Here is a 13,206-nt window from a genome sequence, read left to right as displayed (position 1 = left end):
CTTCCAGTAAAGAATGCACTTCCCTTTGTTTTGATAGGTTGGGAAAGAACATGAGTAGGTTAGGGGACTGACTGCAATTTTTTTTTTTTGCTGCCTTCAACATGAATGAGGAGCTTTACTAAGTGTCATCCTTTCCTTGTGGGAAGTTTAAAACTGCACAGTACTAAGAAAAAAAATCTTCATGATCAGTCTTGCAGCAACCCTCCCTTCATGAGGAGTAACACATATACTTTAAAAACTGTTATTTATTTTATCTGTGATGGATGAGAGTCCTTGTTTTAATAAATTTTATTAACTTGGATACTTGGATATTGTGAGGTATTTTGCCTCTCACTGAGAGAAAAAAGCAGTGGAGGTGCTTGTCACTGACAAGGGCTTTTCTTAAACAAGCATTTTACCATCTTGTAAGGGGGAAGCAGGCTGTGGGGACTACTTGCCAATTTGGATTAGAAAGTACTGGTTAAGGGACCAAAAACAGCAGAGAAAATAGAAAGCTCTTTTTTATGTTAAGAAACTGAGTAAGCGGTACTCGGAAAGCAAACTTTTTTCAATAAAATAATGACAAAACTGAGCAAAACCGGCAAAGAATAACTTTTTCCTGACTAAACTACATGTGCAGCAATGAAGAACTGGAAGGATAGGTGCCAAGCAACGTCATGGAACCTTTGCCCCAGGAAGGTGAGCAGATGGAAGACACTGACAGGGAATGTTTCTGATGGTCATCAGGCATAGAACAAGTAACTGATAATCCTACACAGTAACAAATATTCCCATTTGATATTTTTTTGCAGCTGAATTGTTCCTGTCTTTCATATCATGCTTTGGATTGGGTTAATTATATCTTGATAATCATAATGAAATCTCGCTATGTCCAGATTTTTCTCTTGCAGCTCTAACTAACTGAAAATCTTTTTCTTCTTTTATTTATGTAGCTTCTGCATCACATACTTAATGTCTGTTTGAATATATTTTAACATTGACATTTTTTCTATATGTCTTTAATTTAAAGTTTTGTGTGCATTTGCACTATAATCACAGTATATAATAAATAATCAGAGTACTTGGATAACGTAAGTCAAGCTGTATTTGGTTAAGCAGCTTCATGTAAAGTTCTTTGATTCATTTTAAGAATTATTCTATGACATACTGACTGATGGGCTGATAAAGAAACATTTTATTATGGTAGTTGGCACATCGTTATTAGCATTGTTACTAATTCTGTGATATGATGGTCATGATTCTGTAGCAAAAGAATTATCTGCTCTTTGCTTACTGGGGAATATTTGTTGGCCTACTGAAGGTAGGGTCACTAATGTGCTCATCCCTGCTAACTCATATATCACTAATCTGCTGTTTTTTTACCTTTTCTGTGCCAGCCACACCTTAGCCATCATTTCTGGCTGCCCAACATTCTGGCACTGTCTGAGGTGTAACTTGTAAATCACTTTCCTTCAGACTTACTCCATAGCATGATAGCTTAGATCCCTGAAAACTCCAGTGTTAGGACAACAGTTAGATGTTATTCATTACTTCACTGTTGTAGTAGCCATAACTATATGGTTCTTATAGTGCCAAAGATACCAGATGTCTGGTTAGTCTACAAAGCATCAGACCCCGCCACATGCACTGCACTGTACTTTTGCCCTTAGCATATGTGGTGGTATAAGCAGGGTGTAGAGATGCACCAACACTCAACACTATCATGCTGTTTGTGAGCCTATGAAGATTTTGTCAAATTAGTGGCATTCAGTACCAGCAGTTAACTTCAGCTACAACATCAGGCAGATAAAGTAACCCTTTTGTGCAGCCTTCCTTCTTGTTTACAAGAATTGTAATAAATACTTTATATGCCTTTCAGAAGGGGTAAATGTTCCTCTGTCACATTGCTTTTGGAAGTGGCTATATCCCAGCAAAGGGCAAATGAGGCACACCCCAACCAATGGTGAAGATTGACATCTGCGGGCCTTTCATAGAAGTCCAGTCTATGAATTCTTCACCTAAAATCACATGTCTCAGGGCTCAAAAAAAGCACACACAAAAGCCAAAAAAAAAAACCTTGTGTTGTCCTCTTACTCCCTCTACTCAAAAGAGATTCTGGGAGGACTGGTTACATTTTGCATAGGGCTTATTTAAAACCATCCAGTCTCTTCATCATTTCTTTCCTGCTTTTTCTCAATCCACTTTGGTTTATAGGCAATAAATTGACAAACCCACATGTCAAAATACTTTTTGCAAACATTCAACAGTCTTTGGCCAACTCGTCTAACTCAGAGGTTAAAACTAATCTAGTGGAAATGGTTAATTCTGCTTCCCAAGTCACTAAGTACTCTATTAAGTCTGCTTATGATGCTGTTGCTACAGTCTTCAGAGCTGCTACTAATGGAATTGTCATCCGTAGGAAAGCCAGGGTGAAAGTACAAAATTTCCCAAAAGATGTCAAGAGTCTGCTTTTAAATGCCTCTCTTGATAAAGATTTATTGTTTAGAAATTCCTCAGCTGAAATGCTCAGTAAGATGGAAGAGAGAGGTATAAACTGATACAGCATGTCAAGCAACTATTTTGTCTCTCATTCCAATGTACCAATGAAATTATCTATCTAACCCAGGGCCTTTCTTTTGAAAACTATTTAAATCTACCCGGCAAAAACATTCCAAGTAGCAATTTAAGGAAAAGACAGCAAGGTGGCTCAAAATGAAATGAGTTGAATCTCAGGGACCCTTCCTTCAAACGAGAAAACAATGATTTGCCTCATAACTCCTCCTTTCCCTCCCTGCTCTGACCTTCTTTCCAAAACTATGGTTAATCTTTCCCACTGCCTTCCACTTTGGAAATCATTGATTCAGATTATTGGGTTTTAAAAATCATTCAGCATGGTGACAGCCTCCATTGGACATTCTATTCCATCCAGTATGGGATCTCTGTCCCGCCAGGGAATCAGATTCATCCTTTCTCTCAAGTTATTTCAGATCTTCTACCTTAGGTGGTAATATGGCCTGTTTCTAAAGAAGGGGGTGGCTTTTACTCAGGATTGTTTCTGGTCAACAGAAATGAAGGCACATGGAGGTCCATTTACATATTCTAAATCTGAAGACCTTTCGTCTGGTTCTGGAACTTAAAATGCTAACTTTACAAACCTTCTTTCTGCTACTGTCAATTAAGTGCTTTGCTAGTCACTCTAAATCTCAGAAATGTCTATTTACACATTTCTCTTCTCAAAACCGCCAAAGTTTCTCAAATTCTTTGCCTTGGGATTGTACTTTCAGCTTACATCTTTAGCTTTTGGTCTCTCTACTTCCTCAAAAGTCTTCATCAGTGGTCTTGCCCCAGTTATAACCTTTTACAGACTCCCAGGCATTCACATATGCCCCTACCTGGAAGGTTGCTAGATCTCAGCATCCCCCACCATCTGTTCAGCAACCTGGGCTTTTAGCTAAATCTGAAAATGTCATCCTTAATCCCTACCCATTGGATACTTCTTAGGTTGCCTTTTGGACACTTCTGTTTTGACAGTCTTCCTATCCTCATAGAAAATTGTTTCTTACCATTACCGCTTTCTCTTTCCAATTAAAACAAAAGCCAAAACATGTCCTTAGCAAGAGAATGTATGAGGATTCTAGGTTTCATGGCCCTCTTCATTCTCATGGCTCTATTTTCCAGATTCAGCATGGAAAAATTCAGTGGCTCCTCAAATCCATCTGGGTCCAACATCTACATCCTGTATCCCTTCCAATTCCTGCTCCTAATTTTATAAAGAAAGAACTCAATTAGTATGCCAGTCAAGATCTTGTAGATCCAGATCTTTCCCTTACTTCCCCTTTTCCTTTCAGTCAGTCAGTTACCACAGATGCCTCAGACTTCACATCTGGGATTGTGTCTTAAGGAGTCAAGGCACAGAGCATTTGTAATCCTCATTTCAGACATAAACATATACATCTCAAGGAGATGATGGCCCCAATAAAAGCTCTAAAAGCTTTAAACCAATTGTGGACACTGAGATCACTGTTAGTGATAACAGACAACACCACAGTGATGTGGTATGTAAACATATAGGTGGGTAATGACATCCTATCCAAATTGCAGGCTTGGCATGATTGCATGGGATTTGGCATTTCAGCACAATTTAGCTCCACAGGCAAAGTATATTACATCAGTGCACAACACAGTATCAGACACTCTGAGCAGATCTGAATTTACGCTAGACCAGACTATTCACCTCCCTACCTTGAACCAAAATAACAGGGAAGAAAGGATTCTTCATGCTCTTGAAATCCACAGCCAACTAAGATGTTGTTTTGATAAACTGAAGATTTTATAAAATCTACCCAACTTTTTATTTCATATGATGGTAAGAAAAAGTCAGCCACTATCTAAACAAACCATTTCTAGATGTCACAAGCTATTCAGTTTTGCTGTTTAAACCATGGCAAAAAGCCCTGTCAGAATAACAAAGCTCATTCTATCAGAGCTGTGGCCACTTCTGAGGCCTTTTTGAAAGGGGTAGATTCTAGATCTGTTCTAAAAGCAGCTAGCTGGTCCTCATGTCACACTTTCACTAATTGGTACAAGCTTGACTCAGTTTCCCAAGTTAGAGCAAGTTCAGTTAGAGCTGTTCTCTAGGGAATCATAAACTCTGGCCTTTGTCCAGGCACCCTTTCTTCCTAAGCTTTGGGAATAGTCCATTTTAGCAGCTGTGTAAGCTAACGTCCCATAAGAGTAGATGTTTAAATAGTTCTGTATTGCAGTACTAATACCCTCCTTCTTTTCATCCCCCTTTCTACACCTTGCCTGGTCATGATCGAGTATCCCTTTTCCTTTGTTCTTCTCGTGCATCCTTCTTAGAGCTTTAAACTTCAGCCTCAACCTCCGTATTTGGTGTAAGAAACCTCTGGGTTTTGCCACACCTGTACATGCCTCTTATATATGTTGTTCTTTCTTGCTAAGGGCAAATGAATGGTGTACAAGGAAGAAGCTTGAAGCTTTGTAGATTCACCAAATGTCCAATATGCTTGACAGGATACATCCCATACAGCTGAATGTGACAGTGATCCATTCAAACATCCACTGTTAAGGTAAGTTAACTTACAACACAACTGTACTTTCCTTTAATTAGCTTACATGGCTATACATGCAGACCACAGAAAGATTGTGTTATTTAACAGCCAGTAGGTTTTCCAGCTTTTTATTGTGATGTTGAAGGAGCAACATACCATTATTCTAGAGGTGTTGCCATTTATGTTACATTTTGCAATACTAGGCATCTGCTATGTCACAGCTTTCACATTCTACAGGGTCTGACTTACTGATAATCAAGTCCTGGTTAAGGTCTACACAGTGCTGACTAAAGGAGTCTTACCTTGCTAGGATGGAGATAGAAAAAAGGCTCAGCTCAAGCTACCATCCCTCCAACTCCACCTACATACTGTTTGATTCATAAGGTCATCATTTCTTTCTGGGCACTTTTGTACCCTGTGCATGCAAACCATCAAGTCCCTACCATATGGACTTGAAGTCATTTCTTCCCTCTTAATGTGGGCATAACCAAAACCATGAGGGCGAAAGACACCCAGAAGGTCTGTTTTTCAGGCAGCCATGAGGGAATTCTGTAAATTGTAACCCCTCCCTTGGGGGGAGTGATGTGTGACCTGCACTACCTCTGAGGCTGCTACACCTTCCTGTACACAAGTGCAAATCCATGAACTTGCTCAGTGAGGGTTATCAACATACAGCAGCTTGGTGCACCACACACCCACCCTTAGGCTACATGTTCAAGCTCCTTATATTGATGGTTTCCAGCTGTTTATGGATAGCTCCACCCCCTCCCCACCTGGAATGGGCGCACCCATCCTTCACCCTTGCTCCTGAACTACTAGTTGAACTTGGGTCACCTAGGTTGTACTCTGGTCTTTATGCCTCTGTGTCATTGGAGCTGGTTGATGATATGGTCAGTAACCTTAAATAGTGAGTGCTAACAATTATGTCTCTTCTTTGAAGACTTAGGCAAAGTCAATTACCAACTACCCAAGTTTTGGACCATTTAGACAACAGACTGATTCAGTGGAATATTGAACTTTAAACTTTGGCATATAAGAGAAAGGAAGCAGGAAGGAACAAAGAAACAGAGAGCAGGATGGGGAAAGTAGCAGAAAAGAAAATCTAAAGTTGAAGCTGAAGACTCTGACCTTAAAAACTTCCACTTCCTCAAGGATGAGTTCTTCTGTCTCCAGGTCGTCCCGAGGTAGAACGATGACCTTCTGCACTGTGCCCTGATCTGTAAAAGAGGTTTATTTGGAGACCATTAGCAGCTTCAGCACAGAGATTAAGAGCTATAAAGGTGCTTATAAGGGAGTTATTAAAATCATAAAATACTCAGAATGTCAGTACTCTACAACACCTGTCTGTATTAAAAGTCAGATTTTAATTTTGTTGCACTTTTGTCAGTATAGATTTAGTTTGAATACCAATGTTAATATATTCCTTTGAGGTCAAAAAATGTTACTCTAAGTGCACTTCTGTTAATCAATAGTTTAATATCTGTTCAAATTAAACTGCTGGTGCAAACACAGTTCCTTTTAACAACATACTTGAATGGCGCTGATTGGGAACTTTATGCCAAGGTTTGTATTAGTGAAAATAATCTCTCTTGTTAATGTTGTACTTTTTATTACTTTGACTAATTTCTCTGTATTGTTTATGGATATCCTTGGAAGGCATCCCTAGCTACTATTCTTCTTTTTCTGTTTCTACAAATTTAAATATTCTCCCTTTCTGCCCTTGTTCTTGTTTTTAAGTCTTTTCTGCTACAGTTAATTTTGTCTAATAAGTTCTACAAGTTTTGGCTCTTCTCTGTTCTGTTTTCCTTAGTACTGTTATCTTAATAGTTACTTACTGTCAGGCACAAATGTTACATCTCCTGATCATCCCATTAAGATGATACTTTGTTCTGTTAATCATTTATGACTGTCCCTGTTCTTCTCATTTAGCTCATGAACTGCATTTTGTTTGTAGCTTGTCCTCACCTGGTATCCAGTTCTGTATTTGCTACTGCATTTATAACTATTTATCACTGTAACTTATAACCTTGGCCTATACTCTTCTTACACACACCTTATATTTCCATCCACCCCTCTCTTACATATTACATCCTTTTCTTACAGCTATCTAGTTTAAAGTAAATTTCTCTGTCTTCCCATATGGCTATCCTTTTCAAGACATACAGGCTACTTTTTCTCTTCTCTAGACCTTCCATACATATTAAAAGGCCTTCAGCATCATTGCCTGTCATAAATTCTCTAGTCTACTCCATTTACTCAAACTTTATATAATGGAGTCCTTAAGGCAGTTTGAAGATGTACTTGACCTCACTCTGGCAGCTCCTGCAATGACATTGCTATCAAGTTGTACTGGCCTTGCCTTTCCCCTTGGACTACAGTGGTGTGGAGAGGGGGAACCCTTCTGCTGGGTATCAGCTGTTTCCTCTAATTCACTTGTCAAGGCCTGCACCCTGGACAGGTGAGTGGTGCACAACACGGGAAATAGCAGTTACTGGTAATAAGCCAATGCACTCAATTGGCATAGAGTGAGGTGCCAAGGGCTGCTTCCCATGGTGGGAGAGATCCTTTGATCTCATTGGGCAGCTACTGCCTGCCTTAAGCTGGGCATCCCCCAGCCAAATAAGTGGTATTTCACCATGGTTCACTTGCTCCACTGGGTGTGTGGGGTTTAGGGAACCCCCAACAGGTGGATTGTTAACCATACACCTGGAAAAAGAAAAAAAAGCAACAAAAGAAACTAGTCTTTAGACCAGGCACATGGTATGTAAGCACAATAATTCCAGGCCTTACGGAAGATCTACAGAACATCAATGATGCTCGGAAGACAGCAGTCATTAACAGCGAGCTGAGCAGATTGCAGATGGACATTGTGGCTCTCCAGGAAACATGACTGCCGTCTACTGGATGTCTCATGGAGAAAAACTTAACTTTTTTCTGGCATGGGAAGCTTCCAGAAGAGACGAGGGAACATGGTGTTGGCTTCACAATCAGAAACAATCTAGTTCACTCAGTCATGCCACCAAATATGGGAAATGGGAGACTGCTGAAAATTTAACTAAGAACACCAGTGGCCATGGTCAACATCTTCAGCGTCTATGCTCCTACTTTAACTTCTACCCGGGAAGTCAAGGACAAATTCTATGATGAACTTACTGCTGCCATCAGTGAGGTCCCCTCCCATGAACCATTATTCATTCTTGGTGATTTTAATGCCAGAGTTGGCAATGACCATCACAGCTGGCCATCTTGTCTGTGACAGTTTGGCTGGGGATCCACAATATACGCTACTGAAATGATTTACGGTACAACAAATCAATTTTATATATAATCCAACAGAAAAAGATGTCCAACAAAATATAGATTAAGCACTTTCGTCTCTGTAAATCAGAGACTTCGTCAGAACGTCACTTAATTATTCAGGCATACTTTTATATAAAAAATGCTAATAAACACGCCCCCTTGCTACAAGAAACAGCCAACCAACAACCTATAAAATACAAGAAATTAAGCAGCAATTAAGTACTGAAGATCAATTAAATATTTTTGTGCAAACCTAGTTAAAATTCTAAAATATGAAATACACCTAACATAAACAACATATATTACATAAAACAATAAATACTATAATTTTTTAAAAGTCAAACATAAGTTATCTTCATATAATTTTATCTTTGCATAGCCTTTAACTTTAAAAAGCATGACGGGGAAAATGAGTCATTTAAACCAGGCTATTGTGTGGCATTAGTTTTCAGTTGCCACATTGCTTCTTGTCTTTCAAAGTATAATACCCATGGACCACCCCTAATATCTGGCTCCAGAACTTCCAACACACTGAATTTAAAAGTATGGTCATTAAAATCTCTACAATGTTTAAGTAATGCATTTGTGTCCTTCTTATGCTTAATGTCCCTTAAATGCTCATAAATACGATTTTTGAACTTCCTTCCCATTTTACCAATGTAAAAACATGGACATTTCATACAGAAGGCAAAATAAACAACCTTTTTAATACTACAGGAGCATTTTTTGTTTAATCTAACTATATTGTAGAGATTGTAATGACCATACTTTTAAATGCACTGTGTTGGAAGTTCTGGAGCCAGATATCAGTGGTGGTCCATGGGCATTACACTTAGAAAGACAAGAAGCAATGTGGCAACTGAAAAATTATGCCACATAGTGGCCTGGTTTAAATGACTCATTTAACCTCTCATGCTTTTTAAAGTTAAAGGCTATGCAAAGATAAAATTATATCAAGATAACTTATGTTTGACTTTTAAAAATTATAGTATTTATTGTTTTATGTAATGTATGTTATATATGTTAGGTGTATTTCATATTTTATAGGTTCATAGGTTCATACTAGGCTATCTGCCCTAGGGCATTTATAAGCCTAGCCAGAATGTGTTTGGCTTTCGCCACCCATTTTAAATTTATTTTGCTATGCCCTTTTTCGAGGTTAGTATACTGTGCCTCTGTCTAACAGTGACACAGAAGTGATACCCGGGGTAAACCTACGATCTCCCATCCACTCATCAAGATTCCTCTTGAAGAGAGTCAATGAGGGACTCTGCCTAATCTGGACTGGAATTTTATTCCAGAGTGAAGGGAGCCTCTGGGTTATGAATCTGTCCCTCCAGCATGTCCTATTTATTTCAGTGCTGAGGTTCAAGTCTCTCGAGCGTGTAGCTCGATGGGATTTGGATTTTCTGAGGTGCAGCATGTCCATTAATCCCGGGTTGGACATGGCTTTATACGTCAGGCACAGATCGCCTCTGAACAGGTGGTATGCCACTGAGTAGAGCTGGAGTTTCTTTAACCCAGCAGCATATGACATCTGTTTGAGCTTTGATCCTCTTGGTGAGGTACTTTTGGGGTCTTTCCAGATGCTGCAGGTGTCTGGTAAGGTACATCCCAAAAGGGGCATTGTACTCAATTATGGGCCTGATGAGGGATGAGTAAAGAGGCACGATGACCTCCCCTGATCTAGATGTGAATCCCTTCATGATTAGGTGGGCTATATAAAATGTTTTTCTAACCACTTTGGCCACGAGGTTGTCAAATGAGAGATTGCTATCAACTTGGGTCCCCAGGTCCCTAATTACTTCTTCTGTACTTAATGGATTACCACCTATGTGGTAATTTGTGGGCACTTTGTTTTTGCCAAAGGGGATGACTATACACTTTTTGGCATTTAGCTTGAGGCTATGGCTCTGGCACCAGTTGTCTGTTTCTATGAGGCCCTTTTGGAGGATGCTTATGTCGGCTGGAGAGTCGATTATGGCGCCCAGTTTGCAGTCATCTGTGAACTTGGTCAGCCACAGTCCTTCCGTGTTGGCCTGTACCTCCGAGAAATACATACTGAACAAGAGAGGTCCCAGGACTGAGCCTTGTGGGACACCACTTGTAACTGGTTTGGAGTCTGACATGGCTCCAGCAATTCTAACCATGTGGGTTCTGTCCTTGAGCCAGTTTGCAATCCATCTAGTGACATAGGGGTTTATATTTAAGCTGGTGAGCTTATCTATAATGCCCGAGTGGGGTATTGTATCGAAGGCTTTTGCGAGGTCCAGGTAGGCTGTGTGGACCACCTTCCCCTCGTCAATGGCCTTGGTGACTGTTTCAAAGAAATCAACCAGGTTTAAGAGGCAGGATCTGCCCTTAACAAAGCCGAACTGGGTAGGATCCAGTGTCTGTAGGTCCCCAATATCTTTATTTATGAGGTCCATGATGATCCTTTCCATAGCTTTGCAGACCAAGCTAGTCAGGCTTATGGGGCGATAGTTTCCAGGATCCGTTGAGGCACCACCTTTATGGAGAGGGACCACTGTTGCTGTATGCCACTCTTTGGGCACATATCCTGTAGTAAGGCTGAGATTGAACAGTAGTTTTATGTTTGGGTTTAGCTCTTCTTGGAGTTTATGTAGGTCGCAGCCTGGTACACCGTCTGGTCCCTTTGATGCTGTGTTTTTTGCTTTGGAGAGGGCGGCTCTTACCTGAGCATCTGAGATGTCAGGGGGGCAGCACTCTGCTGGGATAGATATTTGCCCTTTTGGTGGGGAGGGGGGGGGGGAAGTTTGCGCTGAACCTGTCAGCTAGGATGTTGGCAATGTCTGTGGGTTCAGTGTATTTTTTGTCATTTTGGACTAATTCTGAGCATATCTGGGAATTACCACCCAGGTTCCTAACATAACTAAAGAAAGCCTTGTGATTATCCTTAGTGCCCTTTGCAATTTTTCTCTCGAAGCTGGCCTTAGACAATTTTATGAGTGCCCATAATTTTTTGCTAATACTGATCAGTGATGCCTTCCCTTTTTGGGATTTTGCTCTATCATTTAGTAGCTTCCTCCTTCTATTGTATAGTTTGTTTATGGCTGGGGTCCACCAGACAGGGCGTCTGCCTTTGGAGGATTGGGTCTTGGTTTTATTTGGGATCGCATGATCCATGCATTCCTGAAGGTGTTCATAGAATGCGTTTATAAAGGATTCTGCGGTCTGGGCCGTATTTTCCACAGGCCCGGGGGCTTTGAAGGATTCCACCTCGGTTTTGAGGAGTGTGAAATTTGCTTTAGAGAAGTTTTTCACTGTGGTTTTCTGGGCAGGGGGTGGGGTCGGGATGTGAATATCCAGTGAGATTAGTTTATGGTCTGATCTTACCAGTGAGGGATACACTTCTGGTCTGGAGCATAGAGTCCCCATGTTGGTGATGATCAGGTCCAGTATGTTTTCCCCTCTTGTGGGAGTGGTAACAAGTTGTTCCATAGCATTTGAGTTTATAAATTCTAGGAACCTTTGGGCTAGGGTGTTGGAGCTAGAGTAATGCTCCCAGTCTATGTTTTGGTAGTTGAAGTCGCCCAATATAATGGTGTTTGGAGAGACCTTCATATTTTCCAGTGTTCTCAGAAAGGCAGAGTGGGGTTCCTGGGTTTGGGAGGGTGGTCTGTAGCAGGCTATAAACTGGAAGGCAGTTTTACCCACTGTTAGTTGCACATGGATAGTCTCTGATGCTTCGTGCTTTGCCACCAACCTGGAGGTGTGGGTATCTTTGATGAATATCGATACTCCCCCTCCTTTTGTGGTTCAGTCCAAGTTTTGGGGCCGAAAAGCATGGTATGAGGTATAACCTGGTAGTGCTGGGGTGCTCTTGGGAGCCCTGAACCAGGTTTCTGTTACTGCACAGATATCAATGTTCTCCATGCTAAGGAGAGTTTCGAGTGCGTGCATCTTGAGGTTTAGACTTCTGGCATTGAGTAGCATTACTCTTAGTTTCCTATCCCTTGTGATACCTATGGAGGTGGGTTTGTCTTTTGAGCCTTGCCTAAAAAGGGCACTATGGGGGTAGCAAGAGCCTTTGCCAATATCCGAAAGCCCAGGGGTGAAAGGTGCAAGCCGTCCCTAGTGAAGCATCGTGGCTTGTCGAGCATATCATCCCAAGCTGACAGGCATTGTATCCCCTTTGAATGACACCAGTACTTAAGCCAATTGTTGAAATTGATCATCTTGTCTTCATATTGTGGCATCATTCTTGGTGAGGGTAAGATGCTACTCAAGGTCAGGGTCATACCGGCCTGGGCTACATGCTCAGAGAGCTCCTTTATGTCTCTTTTCATGTAGTCCAGGGAGGTACGTCTCAGGTCATTCACACCAGCATGGACAATGACTGAGTCATATTTGTACTTGCCTTGGAGTGACCTGAGTGCTTGTGTTATGTGGCGGATCCTAGCGCGCGACCGGCTGCTCATCGTGACCCTCTCCTTGTTCAGCCTGGTGAGCGGGACGTCAGTGTGCCTGACGATAGAGTCACCTATTACAAGTGTATTAGTTGTGTTGTTTAGTCTTAAGGGCTGTGACTGTTCGGCACTCTGGCTTTGTGAGATATGTGTTGCACGTGTTTTGTTTTGGGGTAGCGGTTGCTTGGGTGTCTGCTTTGGAGGTCTCTGCTGCTTAGGCAGATCTTTATTTAGAGCCTCCGAGTATGTTTTTGTGTGATTATGTGTTTGGTTTGCTGTCGTGGTATTTTAAGTAGGTTTGCACAAAAATATTTAATTGATTTTCAGTACTTAATTGCTGCTTAATTTCTTGTATTTTATAGGTTGTTGGTTGGCTGTTTCTTTCAGCAAGAGGGTGTGTTTATTAGTATTTTTATATAAAAGTA

At 40.9% G+C, this 13,206-nt stretch overlaps 1 protein-coding gene across 3 annotated transcripts in view; it reads right to left on the bottom strand.

The window, feature by feature from the left end:
* Window positions 1-13,206, bottom strand: part of SEMA3F (semaphorin 3F) — an 861,789-nt gene that overhangs the window by 109,764 nt on the left and 738,819 nt on the right. For all 3 annotated transcript variants that reach the window (XM_044078156.1, XM_044078155.1, XM_044078157.1), the window contains one exon: window positions 6,180-6,268. In XM_044078156.1, the coding sequence (XP_043934091.1) occupies window positions 6,180-6,268 (89 nt within the window). The remainder of the gene's footprint in view (window positions 1-6,179; window positions 6,269-13,206) is intronic.

The sequence above is a fragment of the Protopterus annectens genome, chromosome 7.part0, assembly GCF_019279795.1.
Source record: "Protopterus annectens isolate FY-2018-M chromosome 7.part0, PAN1.0, whole genome shotgun sequence".
NCBI classification, from domain to species: Eukaryota; Metazoa; Chordata; order Ceratodontiformes; family Protopteridae; genus Protopterus; species Protopterus annectens.
This window is presented reverse-complemented; position numbering and strand designations above follow the sequence as displayed.